Source organism: Melozone crissalis, unplaced genomic scaffold (genome assembly GCF_028551555.1).
Source record: "Melozone crissalis strain CALT ecotype California unplaced genomic scaffold, PUWL_Pcris_2 ptg000019l_1, whole genome shotgun sequence".
Taxonomy (NCBI): domain Eukaryota; kingdom Metazoa; phylum Chordata; class Aves; order Passeriformes; family Passerellidae; genus Melozone; species Melozone crissalis.
In genome coordinates, this window is record NW_026535797.1 from 15,893,690 (window position 1) to 15,919,300 (window position 25,611).

The 25,611-nt window shown below is 37.8% G+C and overlaps 1 protein-coding gene across 1 annotated transcript; it reads left to right on the plus strand.

Moving 5' to 3' along the window:
• Nucleotides 1–152: 152 nt before the first annotated feature.
• Nucleotides 153–25,263, plus strand: MARCHF5 (membrane associated ring-CH-type finger 5). The gene is made up of 6 exons (XM_054277349.1): nt 153–408; nt 14,087–14,289; nt 18,116–18,246; nt 21,409–21,592; nt 22,014–22,180; nt 23,352–25,263. The coding sequence occupies exons 1-6, from the start codon at nt 365–367 to the stop codon at nt 23,466–23,468; spliced, it is 846 nt and encodes a 281-aa protein (XP_054133324.1). The 5' UTR covers nt 153–364; the 3' UTR covers nt 23,469–25,263.
• Nucleotides 25,264–25,611: the final 348 nt, after the last annotated feature.

The window sequence follows — 25,611 nt, forward strand, 5'->3', positions numbered from 1 at the left end:
CAGCTCCCAGCGGCGGCAGGACTGCGGCGGCACGGCGGCGGGACTACAGCTCCCAGCGCTCCGGGCGCGGGCTCGAGCCCTGCCCTTGGCGCAGGCGCGCTGGGGGCCGGGCGGCGGTGACGGCGGCGCGGTTGCGCTCAGCGCTCGCCGCCTCTCCCCGCGGCGGCCCGGGCGTTCCGTCCTGCCCCGGCCACCGGCCCTGCGCCGCGTCCTGCCTGCCGAACGAGGGAGGGGCCGCCCCGGCCGTCCCGCGGAAGGGCGGATTTGCCGCCCTCCCGTTCGCTCCCCTTTCTCCGCCGCCGCACGCGTGACGCCTTTGTCAGGCTCCGGGCCCTCGGCTGGGCCCGCTCCTCCGCCCGGGGCCATGGCCGAGCAGACGGGCTTGGCGCTGCCGCAGACCATGGACAGGTACGCGGAGGGAGCGCTCGGGCTGGGCCTGTGACCCCCTGCGGCGGGTTTGGGACGAGTGTCGCGTGTCCGGTTTCGATTTTTGCCTTCTAAAAGCCTCGGTGGCCTGACTGAAGTTGTGCGAATGCTATCGTAAAGCAGCGCCAGGTACCGCGGGCAGCTGAGGGCCAGGAGGGATCGCTCCCGCTGCCCTCGGCCCTCGGCCACAGGAGGGGTGGGTGTGTGTGCGTCTGTGTCTGTGTGCGTCTGTGTGTGTGTGTGAGTGTGTGTGAGTGTGTGTGCCTTAGCACGGGCCCTGGGCCGGCCGGGGGCTGCGGGAGCCGGGGCTGGGCCCGGCAGAGCCTCCGGGAAGGGAACGCACTGATGTGCGCGTCAAGTGAGGCACCAAAAGATGACCTAAGCTTAGCCGGCCTTGTGTGTTTTGTTGCTGGTTTTATGATCTGAAGAAAGCCTTTAATTGCTTTCTGGAGCGCTTATTAAAATTACAACCTTAGGAGTATTATGACTTAAGCTTCTGTCTTCGTCTATAATTACTAACTTGTAAATTCTATTTATTATATTTGTTTTCTCTATATGTGCTTTTATTTGAATATGTAACACTTTCATCCTGTTCCACTGAGCGCTTCAGGTTCCTTAAGTGTAATTTCTACTCATCTATGAAGCCCTTGCAACCTATTCCTACAAACAATAAAGCACGTTCACAGCCTGTTACTGCAGGAGTTGTAATAGCCTGGTATCTCAGAAGGTGGGGATCCAGAAGCAGTTCAGGCTTCTGTCCATGACCCTGTCAAGTTTTCATCATAAGGAATCAAAAAGAACCCTGGTGGTTTTGTCCTTTCCAGGTCGCCTCTAAGGAAAGAGTGTTTAATGAAATACAGCCTGTCATCAGGCAGGTGATGGAAATACAAACTATGGGAGGCAGGAACTTGTGCAGCCTGGAAGGTGGGAATGAGAAGTTCCAGTTTGACATAGAAAGAGGATAAAGGTGATTTGGGGAGGGAAAGTTTGTGTTCTAGAAAAACTGAAAAGGTAAGAGATGACAAAGGGATGATTTATGTTATAAAAGTATTGCTGAATCAGCTCCTCTTAAACTAAACAAAAAAACACCAAAAACAACAACAACAAAAAAAAACACCAACAAAACAACAAACTTTCATCTGCATCCTGAATTTTGTGGTCTAGTAATAAATATTTAGAGTTCAAGGAAACCATAATACTCTCTGTGGCTGCCCTGATGCCCATGGCTATTGTCCTGGTTCTGAAGTCCTGGTTCACCCTGTTGGGAAGTGGCTGTGAGATTGTGTTTATAATCTTTATTGTGACCAACAGTTGAATTAAACAGTTAATTAAAAAAGAGAAAGGGAAATTAGTTATCTGGTTGCCAAACCAGTTTACTGTTCTTCAGTTGTTACCTGTAATAGAGATGTGGGTTTTGATGTACATTTAATATTCTTGTATCCTTTAAAGTTTGTCAAATTATAATTTGTGTCTCTGGCTCTTTTCAAAGACTTTTCCTGGTATGCTTGGAGTAGCTTGATATGTAAAACAATTGGACTGCAGGGAAAGAACTTGAAGTACCTAAGTAGCATAAAAGGAGGTGTGATATGCAAAATCTTAAAGAGTAATTGCAAATGTGTATAGCTTAATGCAAAATGCATATTTTAAAATAAAATACAGATCTTTTACTGAAGGATGCAGAAAACAGCTTTCCAGATGACTTTCATTTGGATTCTGATAGTTGAGGAAGGGGAAAAGAAGGGTTTTGTTCTGTTTCCAATACCTAGATGGCCACCAAGAGTGGCGTCATGCTGTTTTTTCATGAATTAGGTGATGCTGTAGGTCTGAGTGCATGCACTGCTGTGTGAACAAGGGTCAGAGCTCCCAGAGCAAGTCCTTTGATTCTCTGTTTGTGAGAGGGAACAGCTGGATTCTTCTCTTGACTCTTAGATTCTATACCTGTATGATTACAGGTTTATTTCCTTAGTAAAGTTGGATTTCTCTAGTGCAAGGACTGACTTGATAGCATCACCACATTCTTGCCTGGGATTCTTCTTTCTTTGATGTATTTTGTGCTCCATCCTTTATTTGCCTGCATAATTCTGTCTAGGAAGCAACCCATGGATTTATAATGAAGAAGGTAAATAGCTGTTAAAATGTAAGGAGTCAGTTACTCAAAATTTCTACCTAAGGATTTTATACTTACCTGAAAGATTGGCTGTAGCAAAAAATACAAGAGGCATGACAGTGAAGTGACTCTACATTGTGGATTGTCTCATCTGCAGCTTTTAGGAAACTAATCCATATGATTGGCATCATCTTTTCTAGCCTGAAAATTGGAATTTCCATCCCCCTTGTAATTTTTTTTCTTCTCTTTCATGTTCACATAACAGTTCCAGATAATAATTCTTGAAATGCTGTCCTTTTCTGCAACCAGAAATCTTTTCAGTCTATGGTTAAACCCCATATTTCTGGACTAATGCATGCACTTTTAAGGCAGGTATTAGTAATCTGGCTAAATGCTGAGATTTATTATTATTTCATTATTTTAATACCTTTGTTCATGTTAGTTTAATGCATGAATTACAGAATCATAGTAATCTTCGTTAAAACTTGAAATTATGTGGCAGTGGTTTTTTTATGTGCTGCTAATGTGAGCTGTAATGCTAAAATGTACTCATATTTTAAGCTTTATTCTCTTGATTTCAGTTGGATTATGTGTGGATTGCCCTTGCACTTGGTTATGCCAGTGAATGGCTGGGGTTCTGTTTTTCCAAGCGTGTCCTGTGGCAGTGATTTGTGGTACTTCATGCACTATCCAGATTAAAGACAGCTGCTCCCTTCTGTCCGTGAATTTGCCACCATGGCCAGAACGTGGTCACCCTTGCTTTCTGTTACCTCAGGCTGTAGAGGTGTTACTCAACATTTGATGGATTATCTCTTGAAGGCTTGTGCAGGTACCTGCTGAAGAATCAACATAGTGATCATTTTAGCATGGTTTAGTTTTTGAATTAGCATTCCTAATTTTCTGACTCAGTGGCAGTTGCTCAGTTGTGGTGAATGTCCTTGATAAAAACTGGAGCAAGATCATGTGGCTTTAAGTCTGCCATTCCCTATTGAAAGGAGATGAGAGCTGAAATTGCAGGCAGACTTTAAAAGCAATTAAACAATAAATTGTAGTTTGCTTAAGAAATTACTCTTACTATCTAGAGGGGAGTGCTGTTGCAATTAAATTTTCTCTTTCCAGATCACTGATTTATTGGAAGAATGCTAGCAATTGTAGTCCAAAAATTGCAAAATAGAGTTGGATTTTCTATTTCAGTTTTTTGAAATGTCATCTGATTCCATAGTAATTTTCTGGGGTTTTTTTTTCCAAGAATAAAGAATATGTATGGTATTGTACATGACTTTCAGTTTCTCTTTCCATTCCAGTCACCATTTGTGGTGGTGTTTGTGTTGAGATCAGTTCATTTCCTTCCTTCTTTGAAAGTGCAGGCACTGTTTTAGTTTTATTTGCACAGTTAATTGTTGATACTTTAGTAAGCTAATACAGGGTTTTGGATTATGACCCTGATGCTACAACCTCAGTAGTGTAATTAGTGCAGGGTGGTCCTTGATTAAAGATGTTTATTCTGAACATCTTAGGCTTGTACTGTATGTTGTGCTCTGATTTCTCTCACTGAGGGAAGTTGACACACGAGTGACTCTTTCTAGGAGTGGAGTTCCCAGATAAGATATGCAGAGTAATAAGCAACATAAAACACAGTATGGGATTTCTGTATTATCTTTATTGTTTACAGAATGCCATCTCTGCAGTTACTCAGTCTGTTTGTTCTACTTCTGCTGATTATGCACTTCTCTTTTCCTTGTCCTACCTCAAGTAATTATTTTCTTTCTTCACAACAGAGTTAAACTCCTTTGAGAGAGATCTTCCTAACTTCTGGCTGAAGTCTCTCAGTGTCTGGAAGTACCTGGCTTTCTGTTCTTCCTTGAGAGTAGGTTAGAAGGAGAGGCTGTGTGAGAGTAGAGAATGGACTGTGCTGAGTTCATCTCCACCAAGGAAACAAGGAGTTTGTTTTTCCCTGTCCTTAGCCCAACTGTTTGAAAGATGATGTTGATACAGGATGGAAAAAGCAAAATCACACCTATCTTGGAGAGTGGGTTTCCAGAAAGAAAGTTTGAAACAGTAATACCTTTATAATAGCTTGGCCTTCTCATTACTGCTTCGTCCCAGGTACATCCCTTAGTATTTTGCTTCACTTTATCCTGAAGGTTCTATGCAGATTGACTTCTTCCTGTGTCATACCAGTGAGACCTGTACATTGACTTTTGCCCATGTGAAATATACAGGTGTCAGCATGTTGTTTATGAACTACCTTAACCTTTTGACTCTTGTCTAATGAATGTTATTTTTCTATCTCTGATGTCTTCTTTGATATGCTGAGGAACAAATGCTGGTGTTTTAGTCATTGCTTAACAATTAACTTCTCCCTGCAGACAGTAGGTAATTATATTCTTCCTATTTAAGTGTGAAGAAACTCCTGAGAGACAACTTACAATTTTTTGTACTCAAACTCTTGGCATCCCATGTATTATGAAGGCATTCAGATAATATTTTCATTTGTTACATTCACTTTATTTAAAAAGGCTGTACAAACTCCTGTTTATTGATCTCTTCCATATAAAAGTGTTCAGAGTCTGTAATAGTGCTTAAAGTTTTAATGGTTTGCCATGGTGTCTGTAAGTGCTCACTGAAATGGAAACTTCTGACAGTTAATGCAAATGTGTTGAATAAATATATGTATAATAATCTACAGACAAATATCAAAAGGTTAAGGTATCAATTTTGCAACAACTTCTTAAAGTAATACTTAAAGTAGTAATAAACATGCCGGCTGTTTTAGGCTTGTTTGGTGCTTTTGGCATCTCAACCTGCTTTTGGCCTTTCTGCATTGCAAAGAGGGTGGAAAATTCCTGATGTGAAAATAAGTGCTTTCTCATGAACATTTTTGCTTTCCCCTCAGCAGCAGAATGGGCCAAGTACTAGATTTTTATAGTATATAAATACCTACCTTTATCAAAAGAGTGTGTGACTTGCTCATGCTTTTACTGGCATTTGTAGTTTCCCACAAGTAGCAAATTCATTGCCAGTGCAAAAGAGTAAGAGGAGTCAGTCTGAAGTGGTTAAAGCAAACTGCTTCTGGCTGATGTTTCTAAATGAAACTGTTGAGATTACATAAGTTGGTGAAGGGGCTGCAGCATGTGACTTACTAGAAAAAGCTACAGGAGCTAAGCCTGTCTGGAGAAGGGGTGGCTTGGGAGGCCTGATGACCTTCTGCCTACCAAGGAGGCTGTTCAGAACACTGACTGTGCAGGTTGTGCAGGATGGTGAGAGTCAGCTGTGAATTTGAGCAGAGAAGTTTTCAGCATGTGAGGATGGGAGTGATGCAGCTGAGCTTGGGAACAAGTTCCCAGTGCAGATGTGGATCTTGGCCCATGGGGCTTTTCAGGACCCAGCTGGAGAATGCTCTGCTGTCTGCTCTGAATTTGGTGTTGATTCTGTCCTGGGCAGGAGGTCTGACAAGATCTCCTGTGGTCCCTTCCAAGCTGTAATTCTGTGATACCAGGTCTGGATGCAATCCCAGTTTAAGGGAAAACAGCACAGTAGCATTTGCACTGCAGAACTTAAGCATAGGGGAGGCACAGCCCACTGGCACCTTCTAGCAAATCTGCACTTGGTCTTTTTTAGCACCAGCTCTGAAATTTTTACCTAAAAGTTGAGATAACTTCCTATCTAGTTGAATTGGGAATTTGCTTTTTTTCTCTTGAGAATTTTTGCTCCTGTCATGTTAATGCTAATATGAGTGCTTTTTGTCAAAAATTTCTAAAACTGAATGGAAGTGCTTTTGCTCAGGATTTTTGTGTGGGGGTGTTCTGGGGGAAGGATTAGACACTTCCTGCCTAATGCTACTCTAGGATAAGAAAACTTACAATCAAAATATCCACTTTTAAATGCTGCTTTAAAAAATTGCAGTGAAGTTATATTAAATCAGGGGCTATCTGTTAATTTGTTTCTAAGTTAACCTAAAAATTAAACTGGCCTGCTGTATAATAGTTTCCCCTATAACAAGTAAATATCAGTTGATTTAAGGGCTATCCAGGGAGTCCTTGTATGTGCTTATGTTTGGAAACAACTTTCACAGAAACAAACTTTTTGGATAAGTGTTAGTGTTTCTAGGTTTTCAGGTGATTGCTGATGGAAAGTATGGACTGTTTAGTGTTCCCAGTTTATGTATCTGCCTGTTTCCTCCTGTGACCATGCAGCTCTTCTTCAATGTGCACATAGTAAAAGAAACTGCTAAAACAGTGGGAAGATGGTAAATAAAAGAGTTGTCATGGGCAAGAGGGGCTGGCATTCAGGGCTATTTTTTTTTAAGCCATGTTGATATAATGAATTATTTCTTCACATTCTAAAAAAGACAAGACCCTCTATTTTAAACCTGCAGTGTGGTCATTATGTACCTTCCAGACCTCTTCTCATTTGTTTCTCCTAAATGCCTCCTGGAATGTGAATATTTTTGTTTAGAAGTGGATATTTTTTATTGGCCTGAAATGTGCCAACATTTAGTTAGCTTTCTGTGAGGGATGTAATTGCAGCAGACCATGTGCAGGGTGCTTGTGACTGTTCTGCTGGTGAGTCATGCAGTCAGTTGCACAGCTTGTCCAGGAGAGTCACTTTAGTGTTACCATCAGACACCTTGCACTTTTGTTCACATTTATTCAGAGTAAAGACATTTCCAAATTTTCAATGTCTGCCACATTTCATAGGTGGTTTTTGTTGTACTTGAGGTATTAACATCCCAAGAATTTATCTTGTTGGCATTTAAATTTTTTTGTAATTTTTAGGTCAGAAATTGTTCTAGTTTTTATTATTAGGATTATATAAGATGACTGACTTAAGTAGAGCTTTTTGGTTTGTTCTCTTATACTGTAAATTTTCTGGTAAAAAATAGAAATTATAAACTGAGAATAACTTGAGTAATATTATCTGTCATAAACTCTTGAGTTCAGAGCAATTTGCTTGCTTTGGAGTTGGAGGACTACACTTCCTTTTTTTTTTCCTTCTCTTTTCTTTGGAAGAACTCAACAGGAAGATTGCTTACCCTGTATGGTCAGTTTAACCATGAAACTCTCTAGGAATACATAAAAAACATCAAATTTCTATTTCTCAGGTCCTATCCCTCAAAATTGAATGTAAAGCAAGGAACCATGTTTAGTTTCTAACAGATGTCTATGCTATGTATTTACTTCTGTAAGTAAAGCTGCTTGTGCCTAAAGATTCATTTGTACTTCTGCATTAACTGACTGGAAAATGGCTGCAGGAGATTGAGCTCCCATGATACAGACTCAGTGAATAACTTTGCATTTCTTTCCATTTGCTCATCACAGCAGCAGCTGAATGTCAGGATGGTTACAGTTTAGGCAGGTCAGACTTGCTCTGTTCTGTATGTAGGTCGCTCCTGGTATTTGTAGCATCTGTCATCCATTCTGTACATGTAGCACAAATACCAGTATTGGTGTTCTTCTGATGCAATCCCTTCCCTTTTCCCCCAGTGCAAAATAGCACTGTTGGCTATAGAAACTACCTATTTTTGTCTTCATTTGGAGTCTGGTCATCTTAGAGGTAACTAATAAGTAATTAAAATGTTTAAGTCACATTCAAGGAAGTAACTTTAAATAGCCTCTAATGCATAATTTCTTAGTTGCTTCACATCTCCTGTGTTTGTGATTATTGACAGATTTGTCAAACAAGACATGAAAAAATGTTTTCCCTATATTGTATCATGCTGTCTGCACTATAAAAAAAACATTAAATATTTAAAGCATTAACTTAATGCTGTTAGAATTCTTCGCTATTTGCTATGTATGTACTTGACTACATGTCAACTTTCTGTTCAAAGCATGTTTCCATTTTGGAAGTAAATTGTTTTATGTGTGTGTATGTGGTTCTTTATTTAGGTTTTGTTTGGTTGGTTTTTCTTTTTCCACTTAGTTTTAGTCACTTTTGCTTTCCTTCCTAGGCTGGTGAGAATCAGTGTTACCCACCCCAGCAGGCACTCAGTAGCTTGAATTGTTAATTGTAGGCCAAGCTGCTAATATACATTAGTAAGAGTTCAGTTAGCAAAATGTATAATGTGCTTATTGTACAAGTTGTTGTTTTTCCTGATTTGTCCTTTGTGCACGTGTAGAAGGGCCCCGTTTTTCCTCCCTCACTTAGGAAATAAAACAAATGTTTCTAACATCAAAATTCATTGCATATTTAAAGGCCGATAGCAAGGCCACCAAGCTTTGATGATTTCTCACCTTTTCCTTTTAAAAAAGTGAGAGTATGGTAATATTGAAACCTTTAAGATAACTGGATTTTGGAGACTTTGTGAAAGGAACGTGTCTGAATAACTGGTTGCAAAAATTTAATTTATTCAGAATGAAAGCTAATTTGTTTTACTGACAGTCTAGATTTTGGCAAACTAAAGACCAAAACACAACAAGATAGCTAGATCTGAGGAGGGATTCCTTATTCTAAGCTGGCTAGAAGCAGAGACCATAAAACAATAAGACCAAATTTAAGCACAATAGGTGATGCCTGGCAGTCAAAGGTGTATTTTTATCCACAAGCTAGAAAGCAGCCAGCAGGATTTGGGGAACTGTCTTTACTTGTATCTCTGCCTTTATATAGTGCAGTGAACTCTAGTGTGAAGTATTTCCCCTTGATTTAAGCTGTAATTAAGAATATAAAAAAGCTTGAACTGAACTTCTGATAATCAGTAGATCTTCCTGGTGCAGTTTCTAGTTAATTATTCTGTGGGGTTTTAATGGGTTTGTTTACTGAGTTTTAGTTATCCACATGCTTTTAATAAAGCTTTTTAAAATCTAGTTTATAGGATGTCATCCTGAGGTTAGAGGAAGTCAGAGCCTGTATATAAATACCACTTGTGTGACTGTGTTCACACCAGCATTCACTTGATTTTCTCTACTTGAGCTGTTTCTATTGAAAGCATTGCTTTTGTAGTAAAGTGTCTTTACTGTTCTATCTGGGCTCTTAACAATATCTCCTCTACTCAGCTTTGCAGGCTATCCTTGATGACTAGGCAGAGCAGAATTGGGTATATGGTCACATGACTTTCAGGACTTGCTTTGAGAATTTTAGACTTTGTTTCAGAGTGACAGCATGTTTTCTAGCTGAGTGAGACAGGCTGGCATATGGCTGCTATGCCATGCTGCCTTAAAAGCACCCTCTGAAGTCCCCAAGGAGCATCTAAGACCACTATTTTTGCACCAGTGTCTGTTCTTCACTCAGTGTGTTTCCCTTGTGTGTTTTTCCTGTTAAGATAGTGGAAGGGTGTTTTGAGTTTGATAGGCAGGTGTTGGATTGAAGATTTAAGTATTTTTTGGTGTGTTTGATGGCTGGGAAAATACTGGGGAAAGAGCAGTGTTCCATCCTACAGGTGGGTTCATCACTTCTGGCACTTCATCTCCTCTGTGAAGCCTGACATAAGCTAACATTTCTCAGGTTATTCCTTTGTAGCCTTTATCAGGGATTTGTAGGCTAGGCTTACATTCTCTTGTGACCATGCAGTGTGCCTCTAGCACAAGATCTTATTGCTGCTGCTTCCTCACACTCTTGAAAAGGAAATGCTTAGTGGTAGCATTTGCAATGAGGTGTTTCTCTTGCTTTTTGAAAGAACAGTTTGCTGTCCCCCTACTAAAATTCCAACCAGCTCCAAAGCAGCCTAATGCTACTGGTAACTCCATTTTTCTGACATCCTAGTCTTCCAACTTAAACATGATCTTGTAGTGCTCAGAGTGTAGCTGGCAAGTTTAGTGTAAAGCTTATCACTGTTCATCATCCAAGATATTTTATCTGTTGACATAGACTATGCATAAAAAGTTGTTATAGAAGCTCATGAAAAATTTCCTCTTCCAAACTGCAGACTTGTGGGTCATCCTTTAGAGCAGTGCCTTTTAATGGCTAGTGATTGGAATGCTTTTGGTCATTTCTTTCAAGGTACCTTTTCACCCCTCACTGGCTTGGCTCTCTGTGCTACTGTTGCTCTCAGTTATGTTTCAGCCTTTTTGCTTTCTTCTTTTTGGATGTGAAATTCAATTGGAATAAGCTGCTCTGACACCTTGTGTAAGATGTTTCCATTCCTACTTCAGTACCGAATATTTGAAACCAGATCATAAAACAGCTGTACTGCCCCAGTCTAGCAAGTCATCTTCCATTAAGTGTTGTGGATACAAGGATACCTGCTGGGCTTTTGGGGCTTTTTTGTGCTGCTTTACACAGTCATGCCTGCTTGAAAACAAAACTGTTTCATGATGGATTCAGCTTTCACAAACTGAGTCAGATTTGATTTAAATAATGTGAATTAGATACTGTCTTCCCTCCCATCTAAGCCTGGTTTTGGAAAAAAGTAACCTCTAGAAGGGGTATAGCTCAATACAAAAGGAGAGCAGTCTAGGTATGTCTGATCCTGGAGGTCTTAGGGATGTGTTGGAGCTGCAGCTCCAAGCAGGTACCAGAGAGAGAAGCTCCTTACTGGTAAGAAACTTGTGGTTTGGAGGAACCTGGTTTTAGGCAGGCCTTGGTTTCTTAGTCATGTAACATTTGGAGTGTAGGATCTCTAATCTTCTATACAGCTTTCTCCCCAACTGCTTTGCTCTTAATACAAGTAGTGCCCTGAAAAGAGTTGTCTTTGCTAGAGGGAAAAAAAACCCCAGATCCAAAAAATGCTTTATTCTCAGGGTCAGAATAGAATTTTTGAGACCAGAAGGCTTCATCTGCTGGGGAGCTGAATCTAAAAGGCATTTGTAACCCCATATTCAGGGCTGCAATAGTGATATGGTCTGGAGTTTTGTATGTTATTGATTTGGCTATGTAGAAAGTCATCAAGGAAAAAGGTTCAAGTTTCTATGAGAAACAATGCTTTGTTCCACCTTTTCAGCCCTTTCTATTTCAGGTTATCTGAGTAGCAGCCTGATTCAGTGGTAAGAATCAAGGTCATATTTTATTCAGTACAAGAAAATGGAAAATCTGGCAAGAGCCTAGATACCTGTTTTGAAATGGTTTTATTCTGCTACAGCTGCTGTCAATGGAAAGAGATAAAGCTGATGACAGTATACAGGGAATTTACTGTTCATTATTCATGACTTGCTGAAGGTTTAAGTCTGTGAAGGATTTTGTTATTCATTTCATAGGTCTTTCAGATTTTCAAGCATGATTGGCTGGCACGAAGCAATTAAAGAAAAGATGCATATTTTTCTTGACTTACTAACCTTGACAGAGAACTTGAGAACAGAATTTAATCTATAACCATTGTCATGGACAAATTCAGTTAAAATTGCAGTGTAGCAAGATTATGTTCATGCTTAAATCTGTCATTATTTGAATAAACTCTGGACTTGCATTTTGTGATGGTATCCTTAGACCTGACTAGCTCTGTTGTGAAGCCTTTAATTTATAAATAAAAATCTGAATTACAAATTTAGAGCAGTTGTAGATTTAAATAGGATATGGAATGAGTGAGTGAATGTTTACCTGTAATGCAGAAAAAAACTTCTGAAGAGGAACAATTATCAGTAGTGTTGTATGGTATTATTTGTTGTTAAAGTAAATTTGGGGACTCTTAATGTAAATAAGTCAGACTTTGATTTTACCTTCCCATTAAGATGAATGGAAGAAACTACAGTTCTGATTCCAGATGTCATCAACTGAAAAGCTCTAGTTTTAGATCACCACACTTTAAATTTACATCTGTACCTACTATAATGTGTTCTGTACTTAAAACTGGACGCTACAGTTTCATTTAATGGATTGTTCAATATTAAATTGCTTTCTCTCTGGTCTTCCCTGGAATCTGAATCTCAGGTTGTATTCCCTTTTACAAGTATGCCAATTGTATGTATGCCTTTTACAATGTGCTCAATTATATTCCCTTTTTACAAGTAAAAAATTGCTCCAGGTTGCCTTCTGCTCTGACACACTTGCAACTTTTTCAACATTCTTCTACTACTGTAGATGTTAAAAAGATTTAATGCTTTAAAGAATGGCTTGCAAGTACTTGATAGGCACAGTCATTTCTATTAGAAAAGCATGGCTATTCTTCTGTAAAGGAACACTTTCAATTTACAAATAGAATACTACCCAAAACAGCGAGGTCTTAAAAGCAAAGCTGTTAGACAACAATATTTTTCATGTCATGAAGTTGGAGCTGGACAAAATTAAATTTCCCATTGCAAATTCCCCCTTCCTTTTCCTCGGAAGAGTTAAACAAAAGCAAAAGTGAGAGGAAAAGCATTGTGAGCACTGTAATATCCTGGCATAGAATCTACAATCATTATTCTCAAATAATAAAGTTGTTTTGTTTATGAGAGTCAGAGCATTTCTCAGTTTCTTCTTCCTCAGTTACTGTGTTACTGTCTGTTCCTCATTACAGATAAGAAACCTTTTAGTGTTTTGTCTTAATGTTGCTACACAAGTTGTTAAGAGAACAAAGTTTCATCAAAATTGTGATGTTAAACTTCAGTTTGGACACAGTGTCTAATTAGATTGTGTCTTGGAGGTTAAATTATAAGGAGGCTGTTGCTGTGCTCCTTTATAAGGGTTTAACTATGATTGTAGTGACTTGCATAAAATATTTTTTTTAAATCAGACCATTATAAATATATATATATATATATATATATATATATATAAATGTATAGTAATATTCTTATTTTGCTAGACTCTGGTTTATTATGTAAACTTCAATATCTTCAGTATGGGAATTAGCAAATTGTTTCACAGTAAAAATTACTGGCTGAACATATCTGATATTTTCCTAGTTTAGATCCATATTTTGCTTTGTCTTATAAGTTGGCCAAAAGTCTGGCCTAATCATCAGACCAGATATCTGGGAGTTCCTGGTTCTATGCTCACTTCAGGTGAGGTTGTATAGACTGTCAGTCTTGTGTTTTCTCCTTACAGATTAATAAATTTGAATTTTTATGCCCACATAATTGTCAAAAGCAGAAATTTCCTCCTCTACTGGTCCAATAGTATTCTTCAAGTACTTTGTAACTTAATTTATATTATACAAAGTCAACGTGTTTGAACTAAATACTTCATCTTTTCAAAGAGAGCAAATGAATTTGATATAATTTAGTTTTTTGTGATATATCGTATCATTTGTGTTGTTTTATTATTTAAGTGGATTGGATTTAGTTTCCCAAGTAACAGACTACAGTATTGATCTTATATTTTTAAAATTAAAAAAACTTACCAAAATGTTGTAGAAGGAGATGATAAAACATTAAAAAATATGGATTTTCCGTATGTTGAATTATTCAAAGGTTAAGACTGTAGTCTCAATGCTTTTTAATCATAAATTATCTAAAAGTTTAATTAATAATTCAGAATGTATAAAGCAGTTGTTTAGCTATCTGAAAAGTTATGTTTATTATGTTGATTTTATAGCAAAACCGTGGTACAAAATACTTCTGGTGATTAAGAGTGAAGTAATAACCATCATCTCCTCTAGATGCACATTTTCTTAAGCTGTATGCTTCCACACGTGAATGTTTATTTTTAGCATGTAAAAGTAGCAGAAAACACCTTTGTTTTTCCTTCCTGTGCTTACAGAAGCTGCTGGGTTTGCTTTGCTACCGACGAGGATGATCGGACAGCAGAGTGGGTGCGGCCCTGCCGGTGCCGGGGCTCCACCAAATGGGTGCATCAGACTTGTCTGCAGCGCTGGGTGGATGAGAAGCAGAGAGGAAACAGCACTGCTAGAGTTGCTTGTCCTCAGTGCAATGCAGAGTATTTAATAGTATTTCCAAAGCTAGGTAAGATACGCATCATTTCAATTGTTGCTTATTTATTTGTTCTTGTGTTCCTTTTTTTTCCTTTCTTGTGCTCGGAGCACCACTTCTGTTGGAAACTTGTCTATTCCCTTTCCCAGACAGAAAGAAATAAATTTATATCCTATTTGGTGGCTTAGTTAAATACCTTCTAAAAATGTTGGATCTATTCCACTTAGGTGTATAGATAAATCTTGTGATTGACCTGTAATTATTTCCTGGCTAATGGGATTGTTTTTCTTGTTGAGCAGAAGGTGACTTCTTTCAGCAGTTGCCACACAGCACATAAACACATCCTTTTTTTGACTCAGCTTGCAGAGACACTTATCAGAGGAAATTTAGTGGAGAATTTCCCAAACAGCATGTGGCATTACTGGAAAAACATACTTTCATTTTAGTCAGGAGGTGTTTCTGAGACAATATTGCCCTGTGATCACAAGGCAGAATATTTATGATTGCTGGATACTGCTGTAGCTCTGTTTGTCAAGGTCAAAAAAAAAAAAAGTTGGACATGGTCTCCCAGAGTCTCTTACTGAGTAGCCAAGTAGGATAATGCACAGTATGTTGCATTTATTTAAATTAGCAGTGCTTGCTGTTATTTCAGCCCTCATTTGCCCATGTGTTCTATAGGATATATTAAGCAAATCAAGAAAATGAAATGTTGCCATGGAAACTTAAATTTTGTTTAAAAGTAAAACTGATTGTTAGAGAAAGGCTGATGTAGTAATTGAGTGCAGGCATTCAGAGGATTTTAAAGAAGATTTTTTTAAAGTATCTTATTTCTGTAATGAAAGAGCTGAAAATAACTCACTGTCAGTTCTTTGGGAGAGGACCTCTTTCTTAGTAGCTTAAGGGCTGATGAAATTAAGGTGTCAAGGGAATTTTGAGTGATGACATTTACTTCCATGATAGAACACTGAGTAATGGGAAAGAAAATATACACAATATTGCATTGTTGATATAAAAAATACATAAACCCGTATGAAACTTACTACAGGTTATTCATATAACAGCCACACTTTGGCTTTGGTGAATAGGGTAACTCCCCATCATAAAGAAGGCATCAAACAATAACATTTAGAATCGGCTTTGGGAAGAAAACTGGGTTTCTATCTGGACACAGAACGCACCACGAAACTTTACACTGTTTGAAATTCTTGTTTGTGTCTTTACTGATGAAATTGTAATGTGAGATGTGTTTGCATTTTATTTTGACAATGGTGAAAACGGGTAGCAACTATAATTTGGACAGGATACATTAACATAACAGGCATTTTCATTTGTTCCTGCAATTTGTGGCAAACTGTATTTGAAAGCTTAGATTCCAACATTCCTGGTTTCTGAAGCTGGCCTAAAATTCTTGCATGACATTGTTCAGATCTTGCATGCAGGTATATGAGACTCCCTTCCTGTATTTCGATATATTTTTCCTCATAATACCATCATCTTCTGCTTTTAAAGATAAGGGCATAAGAATTCAGACTTGGCTAAAAGTACACAAGACATTGGTAGTAGAGCAGGGAAATTAATCTGAGTCCATGGAACATCAGTCATGACCTTGAAGTGCCTCAAACAACTGAGCCAGTCTTGCCCTTATGTAACTCTTTCTAGTAACCCAAAGCTGTTCTAGCACAATTCAACTACAAGTCAATCAGGGTCACACCAGGCAGAGTAAGGACAGTAAGAATTTTCCAAGAAGCCTTGGAACACTTCTTTTGAAGACAGTGTTTGTCATACCCTTCCCTGAGGCATCACAGTTCAGAAACTTACTTACTTTTAAGACTTCCCTTAATGTACTACTGGAAACTTTTTTCTAAAAATTCTGTGAAAGGATACCCTCATCACAAAATTTAATTTATGATTATAGTTTAGAAGTAATATCAACTTGAGGAGACATCAGTGAATATAAGTAACAGTGGGTGTTTCTTTATATATTTACTAGTTCAAAACAACCTCTCATGAAATATCTCAAAATCAGAATTCCATTTTAGATTTGATACTGCCTATCAGTTCTGGTGATTGGTGATAATTATGTTCCTGTGAGCTGTTTTCTGCTCTTTCAAGTACTTTCACTAAATAGAAAAAATATTGTTACCAATTTGAAAGTAACCAATAAATCTCTTAGATAATTATTTCAGTTTAATAAAAAGAAAACATTTTGGCAGAAAAAAACTCTTTAAAGCATGATCTATTTTTCAAAATAAAAACTATTTTTGTTTCATATTTCCTTCTTTAATTTGAGTATCAGTGATATTTATTTTTCTGTTTCTTCCTCCATACCACCTTAAAAAGCAAAACTAGTTTTGTCCTCCTTTCTCACTACTTCCTTCCTAAGGCCTAATTAAAAGATTGTTTCAATAATATTTTTCTAGTATTTTCTCAAGATTCGATACCTGATTCTCCAGCCAGGTTTCTCTTAATGATTAGTATCAGTAGGTGTAATTTGTTAGTACTTGTGTTATAAGGCAACCTTCAGTGTCATTTGAGTCTCCTGTCTTCAAACATAAGTTTTCAAAATGGTAAAACCAAACAACTTTTTCAGTGCCTCTGGGAAACAGTCAAGATGTGTAAACTACTGTGCATTTAGTACTTGCAGTTATGACCTTGTTGCTACTTCCAGCATACTGATAGACATCTCAGCACCTTCTTAAGTGTGTTCTGGAAAGTCAAACACAACTATTAAGAGTTGAACTGGATGTTCCTGTTGCCTTTTTTCCACCAGCTGACTTGAGCTGAGTGGAACTGGGGTTTTTGAAAGCATTCTCAGTAGAGCTGTTCTCTAGAAAAAGAACTAACTAAGTGATGAAATGGGAGTCACAATTTTGTCACTGTGGGTAAACTTTGAGAGACATGGAGGATTAGTTACTTGAGGAATGCCTGTAGGCTGGTTTTGAGAATTTTCACTGATTTTGGTAGGAAAAAGTAGGAAGGAGCTCACAGGAACTGCTCATGCATATGAGCTGTGGGAGGACAGTCTGTATGTAGAATTTGTTGACAAATACAAAAGTAATGCGGATTATGGTGGTGATGGCTTTCACTTCCATGTATACATTTCAGTCTTCTGGCTTTTGCCTCACTCATACTCTTGCAGTCCCTCAAAGAAAAGATGCAGGCATTGCCCTTGTTTACCTCACCAAAGGTGGTCAGGGTATTTATTGTCTTGCCCTGTCTGGAAAGTGCAGTTGTGCATAGACAGAACAATGAACCTATTCATGTGTTGTTGTCAAAGGCACTGAATAACCTGGATAGGAGTATTTTCTTCCTCCAGTGTTTTGAGAAGTGATCATTTAAACATACTGAATGCAGCTTCTTCCAGTGGAAGGAATCTTTTGTATTAACTGCTGCTTTTTACTACATAGCAGGATAGTTTAGTGACAGAATTTTCAGGTGAAGTTGTCAAAGATAAGGACATGAAGTACATTACAACAAATCGGTATTTTTTCCTTTAGAAAACTAAAGTATCTAACGAATAAAAAAGGCACTAAGCCTAAAGTGGTTTGTACAAAAGAACAGTTCTTACTCAACACAAAGGAAGCTAATCACTGGGTAAATTAGTGCTTTAAGCAGTGTATCAATCTCCTGGAAAAATGAAATGGTAGGTAGGCAGAAGTTACAAGTTTAGCTTAATAGCTTTTTAATTATATATTATATATATTCACTTAAACAGCACGTGTGGTATGTCTGACTTCCACTTTGCCTCGTTTGTTCTTTCTTATTGGTGATAGATGCTGACTTTTCTACAGTATGCTTTTATCTGTGTGTATCTCTATATATATATCTCTCTTGAAACCTTACTTTTCCTTTATCATAGGTCCAGTTGTTTACGTTTTGGATCTTGCAGATCGCCTGATCTCAAAGGCATGTCCCTTTGCTGCAGCTGGAATCATGGTGGGCTCCATCTACTGGACAGCCGTTACGTACGGGGCGGTGACGGTCATGCAGGTACACACCCTTCCCTCTCCTGCCACCTCTGAGAGCAAAGTCAGTCTGACTCCTCTTTGCTTGGCTTGAAACATGCTTAGCTGCTTTCAGTGTAGTTACCAGTGAATTCAAGATGGTTTTTCATGTTTAACTGGCCATAGTTTATAACTGCAAGTATGCCTGTTGGGTATGGTTCGGTCTGCAGCTAACAAACTGCACTACTGCTCTAGCTGGCTGCCCTGTGTATGGCAGACTGGTGAACACAATTCTGTTCTCATGGGAAAAGGTGCCATTACCACCTAGCTGCCAATAATGAGTATCTTCAGTAAAGACAGGAGATGTAATCTTTTCTTTTACTTGGAGAAAAACTTTGCTAGTAACATTCAAAGTGTTGAAATTGAAAGATGGTAAACTATTTTCTGGATATTGTGTTTTTTTAAAAATTGTATAAAGGAAAATACATGCTCTGAATGACGCAATTCATTCATAAACAAGAAATACAAACCACTGCAAATTAATGTTTTAATTACTTCAGACTGTATGATTAGTTGAAAGGGGAAAAATAGTTTTCCTGCTTCTGTTCTTGTGAACTTAAATAGAAAAGTAATGTTGACAGGTGGTACCCTGTTACCTATGGAATGACTTGGTAATGGTGATTCTAGTTCAACCACAAGACCAGAGTTTACAGAGATTGTACAATCAGAAGCACTTCCTTACTCTTTCAGTTGTTGATTCCTATCTCAAGTCTATAACCTGTGTTTTGCCTGAAGGCATGAAAGTATTTCTGATGCTAATTCAGTAGATAGAAAGATAGATAGATAGAATTAGCAAGCCAATATGTTAATAAATACTCCTCTACACAGTTCTAATTTTAAATATACAAACTGGTTCTTCTCTCATAAGTCATTTGGCACTAGTTCTTGAGATGTGTGGTACTGCCCTGCCCTGTGAAGATGGTGTGCTGTTTTGGTTCAGGTTCTGAGTGATCTGAAAGCAGAAATGGAGCCCAAATGAGTGGTGCAGTTTCCCTGACAGTGTGGCCAAGGGTCAGCAGCTACATAGGTGATGTGTAATGGCTTTCAATACCCCCTCCATTTCAGTGGGTGAGTCTGTGTATTACAGAGTGGTGCAATTAAGTATCTTTTCATTGGATGTTTTGTTGTTGTGGCTCCAACAGGAGCATTACAACCATCTGTAATACTACATGGAGACTTTGGAAATGCATCAGTCCTTTTCTCCTTGTTCACTGCTACATTGATCTCTTTTTCTGTAGGAAATTGTGGCCTTTTTAGCTGCCCCAGAGCTCTGCAGCCAGATGGAAAAATAAATGCTTTGTTCTGAAGTTGTTTTGCTTTTGAAGTGAGGATCTGTGTAAACATTAGTTTAGGCAGCTGGTCAAATCCCAGATATGAAGAATTAGCTATTTTCATGATTTAATGTTTTGATTGTATGAATGGCATGCTGGGCAAGACAGTAATTTAGTTTTGCTTGTAGAGGAGCAGACTGAGTGGGTAGTAGAGGGAAACTGTTCCAACCCTTTTGCCACCCCACCCTGGCTAGGTTTAATGCAGTTTTTCTCCTGATGTATTTCAGACTCTTCTCCCTTAGTTGAAGGGCCAGAGAGAAGCACAGAAGCTATTTTTAGACTTCAGGTGCAGAAAAATATATACAGAATTGACCTTGTGGTAGCTAAGTCAGTAACAAGTCAGATGGAGTTACTGAAAGCAGAGAAATACAATAATCTAAAGCAGAAAGAGACAAGATACTGAAGCATTTTTTGATGGACAATGACTATAAGGAGAAAAAGGATAGTGTCAGACTTCACAGCTTGAGTAGAAGATACTGAAGAAGCTGGAAGACAAAAGCTGAATGTTTTTTTCAGGAATAATCTATTGGCAGCAACAATATTGGTTATGCCTATTTTTAGAGGCTGTGGTATATAACATAACTTCCTGTTCTGGAGGTGTAACATGGATTGCTTTTCAGAGCAAGGCAAAAATGTACAGTTTGAAGGTACTGTGGTACATTACTGTAGCTTCTTCCCTGTGCCCTACCTATTCCAGAAGTACTGGGTTTGTTATTTTCCTTTTTTACAATTTTGCTGTTGTTTCATGTTCTTACCTTCTAATTCTAATTTTTGTGCAATTGAAGACTTGATAAGTTATTGCACTTGTGGGGAAAACAAGAAGTCAATGAAAACACATCAGAAAATCCAGTGCCTGACAAGCATAATTACTATTTTAGTGTTTTTAGTCCTACCAGATTCTTACAGAAAAAGTCATGAAAGAGCCTGTTCTTCCTGGAAGCAATTCAAGGACTATATTAGCATTTATACTGATTAAATTGAGACAAATCTAGAGAATATGTACCACTCTAATGTAATTTTTTATCCTCAGTCCTATTGGATTTATTTAAAATTAAAGCAATGTACTTTTTAAAAGACATAAGGAACCGTTCTGTTGCAGTTGTAACATCTGCATTTTATAAATGGAAAAGTCTGATTAATTTTTTTATATATCAGCAGAAAAGTATAGACATAGCAGTAATAATGATCTTTTCAAATCCTTGAACTAACTACATATGAAAATAAGGTACATGTGAAGATATGCTGCTATTTCCACTACAGTTGAAAATAATGTTCATCTTCCTGCATTGTTCAGAGAAACAATAGTTAAATACTGTGATCTCTGTTATGTAAGGTATTCCTAAAAAAACACAAAATATGGATAAAAACATCCTGAGGTACCTACTATCAATTTATCCTATGGACAGTAGTGTCTGATCAGTTTCTGAGTGTAGAATTACTTGTTATAAAACTGTAAATTCTTAAATGCCTTTTGGAAAGCTTGCTGTATTATTAGTGTTTCAGATGTTAAGGCTTTTACTTACACAGAAACATGTGAAACCTTTCTTGAGATGGTCAGGAATTCTGTTACAGCTCTCTGCAGTAATAATGGTTTGCAACATAGGGCTGGCAGCTCACCTGCATTATCCTCTATAAGCAGCCAAGGATACAAAGAGAAAACAGTGTAAATTAGGTAAAACACTGTTCTTTTTTTCTTTAACTTAAAACACGTGGGCGTCAAACAAACTCAACTTTTTAAGTTACATTTTTGTTCATTTGTACATTGTAACAGTGTTGTGGCCTTTGTTATATTTGTCAACTATATGCATATTTTCTAGGTTGTGGGTCACAAAGAAGGTCTTGATGTGATGGAGAGAGCTGATCCTTTATTCCTTTTGATTGGCCTTCCCACTATCCCAGTCATGCTAATACTGGGCAAGATGATCCGTTGGGAGGACTATGTGCTCAGACTGTGGCGCAAATACTCCAATAAACTACAAATTTTGAACAGCATATTTCCAGGTAATGTGGTTCAGTTAAAAAAGAAATGCCAAGATTGAACTTCTGCCTTTAGGAGATGGGGATAGGCAAGTAGTTTTTGCTATTTTTAAGTAGAGATGATTAACACTGTCCCTCTATTTCATGGTCATTCTGTTTAGATTGTGTTTGTGTAATATGTCCTGAGATGGGTGTGGCAGGAGTAGCAGGAACATGGTTTCAGTTCAGGCTTTAGTAACAAAACAAGCTACTGCAAGTCATGGGTCTTACTTGAAAGTAAAACTGCAATCGTTGAATGGAAACAGAATATTCACTGAGAAGAGGGATAGTTCTCACAAAGCAGTTGGCACTGGAGTGGGGAGTGGGCAGTAATGCACTTTCTGTGTTCTGTTTTAAGGCAGTATAGGCTATGTAACCTTTTCTTTCCCCGTTCTTATCCCTTTAGGCATTGGATGTCCTGTTCCTCGTATCCCAGCAGAGGCCAACCCTCTGGCCGATCACGTCTCTGCCACACGGATTCTGTGTGGTGCTCTAGTTTTCCCTACTATTGCCACAATAGTTGGCAAGCTGATGTTCAGCAGTGTTAACTCAAATTTACAAAGGACAATCTTGGTAAGATTCAATACTATGTTTCATAAATTATTATACGAGAGGAATATGAAGTGTTGTGCAGGAGGGAGGCGAAGGAAAAACGAACACAAATTGATCTGGAATTTTAAGAACAGCATTTGATTAAAGGGAGGGGTTTTTTTAAGATTGCCTGTCTTAGCAGTGGACAAACATCATGTGTGTGAAAGACTGTCTTTATGACTGAAACTAATCTCAGTTCATGACAAGGATGAAAGTTTTATCTGGCACTGGAGTAGAGCAGGCCTTAGCAGTAATAATGCTGACAGTGAAGATGAGGAGCCAGCATCTTCTAAGAACAGTCTCTGTAAGGGAAGACTGGGATTTATATTATAAACCTTTTCATATTAGCTTTTGTTTACTGATTTGGAGAGAAACTCTTTGTTTCTTATTTTAATAAGGAGAGGAAAATTAACTCTCCACAGAGTTCATATGGAGAGGGAATGGCAATCTCTTGCTTTGTGAATAACCTCTCTAGTTGCAGCCTTTCAAGGACAAGTACACTGAGTTTGGTAATATGGAATCCCTGCTCATCTGACTGTCACCACAGCCCGTTTTCAATTCCTGCATGTTTATGCACCCCTCTCTTTTATGCAGATCAAACAGTCATATTGCAAATGTTCATGCAAACTAAAAGCTTCTTGGTGTCTCATTTTGAAGACTTGAGATAAACATATTGTAAAGCTTTCTAGAGGGAAAAAAAAGGTTGTTTTACAAAAATAGGTTTTATTTTACTCCACTTTTGGCAAGTGCCATTTTTCACAGTCTAGTTATAGAATGGTTATCAGTACTATTCCTTGTGCCTTGTATAGTATACATTCAGAGAAGGGAGGAAAGCAGATACATATCTGCATTTTCTTTGTTATTGAAATAAGATTTTGATTTTTAAAATTTAGAATACTGGTGAGACTTCCAAGGAAATAAAAGCTTTTATAGATTCAGTCTGTAATCCCTTTAAGTAACGTTAACCTCTGTAATAGTGCATTGTGACAGAAAACTTTGAGATAATCATTTGGAACTGTACTAATTAGTTAATCTTTAGAAGAAAATACCATATGTCTAGAAAACAAATCTTCTCTGACTGGAAATTTTTAAGAACATTTGCATTGATATGACACTGAACTGTGCAGGTTTTCAAAATATCTTTTTATTTCAGGGTGGAATTGCTTTTGTTGCTATAAAAGGAGCTTTTAAGGTTTACTTCAAGCAGCAGCAATATTTGCGCCAAGCTCACCGCAAAATTTTAAATTATCCTGAACAAGAAGGAGCGTAAGGCTGTAACCTCCAGATGTCACAGAGTCTCACCTAACAGGTTTCCATGTTGTATTGGTTCCATTGTTATTGCACAGTAGTGGAAAATTGTGATAAGTTGCTGCTCCTCTATTTTTTTTTCCTTTAAATACAATAAAGCACTGTCTTGTGGCAGGGTAAATCCTTTCAGCAACCACTGAACCTAAGAATGTGATTTGGCTTTCATTATTTTTTGGGTATTTCTGTTGGGCAATAGGCTTTTGAATTATTTTCTTTGAGCCAATATACTGAATGGAAAAAAAAAGAATCAACTACAGAACATTTTAAGTGTAGTTAGGTAGGCTATATCCAAATCTCTAGGTGATTTTGTACCCACACTGTCATTCAGTTTAGCATTTCACACAATGAAGGGAGATTGCTTTAGAAGGAGAGTGTGAGTCATTACCAAGGAGAAATAATTTTCCTTGAGTTTTGCTGATATCAAACAGGGAGTGTGAAATACTCAAATGACAGAGATAGCAGAAGATAGATCACTCTCTGCAGGACTTGTATGTCAGCTTTAACCACCTAAGTATTAGGTGTTAAAATTAGCATGGCTTTCAGGTGACTATTTTACTACTGGTAATTTTCAGTGTCCTGTTATATCTTCTGCAGTGCCTAGTGTAATTTTCTCATGGCTTTACTGGTTTGTAACTGGTGCTGGATTGCATTTTTTCCTCCAGTTAAAATAATTACAAGGGGGAAATAAATTTCACTTGCTTATTTTGTAGTTAAGTATTAGAACACTTGTTTAATTTCCGTATTCCTTTATGTTGTGTAAATACCCGTAGAAAACCTGTGAGAAAGCAGCACTGAACACTAAAGCTCCATGTGAACTGCCAGCAGGGCATCCCCTGAAGCATCCAGACCTGAGAGTGTAACTCAGCTCTGCTCAGGACTGGGCTCTGCTGCCCTGGTGGCAGTGCTGGCTGCAAGGGGCTGACACTACACTCTGGGTACCTGAGCTGAGCATCCTGCCAGCAGGGTCCTTGGCTTAAGGTAACTGGGCTCCATTTTGTAAAGGATTACAGGATAAATCTTAAATGTGTCATAAAGTTTATTTATACAGTAAGCTTTACTGTTCCTGTATGTCTAAAGTAGTCAGTTGAGGGAGACATTAGCACTTCCATTATTTGACGTATTTCTAAATCTAATTTCAACAGAAATTGATTGTTTTGTGAAGTTAAATTCTGACAAACATCATTTGAATATTGCATATTCATACCAGACCTAATCTGGATTTCATATTTGAAGTTCTTTCTTAACAATTTCTTTGTTTTTCTCCGAGTTTTCTCTTGTTCATATTAGTATGTCAAATGCATGAAGAATAGCTTAAAAATATTTGAGTGGAATTATTCATTAGTAAATATTTCTTTTCACCAGAAATGAAGTAAATGCAGAATGGACTTCCTATTTGACTGCAATAATGTATGTTAGGAGAAATTCAAAGTAAGGTACCTTTTCTATAGTATGTTTATCTTAATTACCAAGATGTAATATTTTAAAACTGTACAAAAGTGTATATAAAGGCCAGTTAGTATTGAAAACCTATACAGGTGTTAAAAATTATACACTCAATCAATATCAAATACTTTTGAGGCTCTTGCTGTAATGGAAGAATTACTATAACCTTGTAAGTCTGCTGATTATAATTGTCTTAGTAGGCTCACTTTTATATAAAAAACCTAAACTGAGTAGCAGCCTCTGAAAGTTGCTACACTCTGTAAGATAGTCTTGAAACAATATAATATGTATTTCTTACAGAATTCCTTGTTTCAGCTTTTCAGTGATCTTCACTGTATATATTTCCAAGCAATTTATTACTGTTTTTTAAAGTCTCATGGAAAGAATTGAATGATGCAAATTAGTGGGTTTGAAACTTGTTTCATGGAAAAGCTCATTGTCTCCTCTGGAAGTTAAAGCTATTGTAAAAATACAATTATAAAATACTGTATGGACTGTAAGATGATTTCACATGAGTGGTTAAAGGTCATTAATCTGTAAATCTTGTTTTTAAGTATTGAAAATTATAGTTATGTTGAATTAGGTTGAATAAATATTTTTTACACTCCTTAGTGTACTTTGTCAGTTGAACAAAAACTTCTCAAGGGAAAGTGTTTTGTTTT

Excerpts from the sequence above, each read along its gene's own strand:
- MARCHF5 (XM_054277349.1), top strand. The coding sequence starts at position 365 with ATGGCCGAGCAGACGGGCTTGGCGCTGCCGCAGACCATGGACAG. Across the intron at positions 14,290-18,115 it reads AATAGTATTTCCAAAGCTAG|GTCCAGTTGTTTACGTTTTG; the intron begins GTAAGATACGCA and ends CCTTTATCATAG. Across the intron at positions 21,593-22,013 it reads TTTGAACAGCATATTTCCAG|GCATTGGATGTCCTGTTCCT; the intron begins GTAATGTGGTTC and ends TTATCCCTTTAG.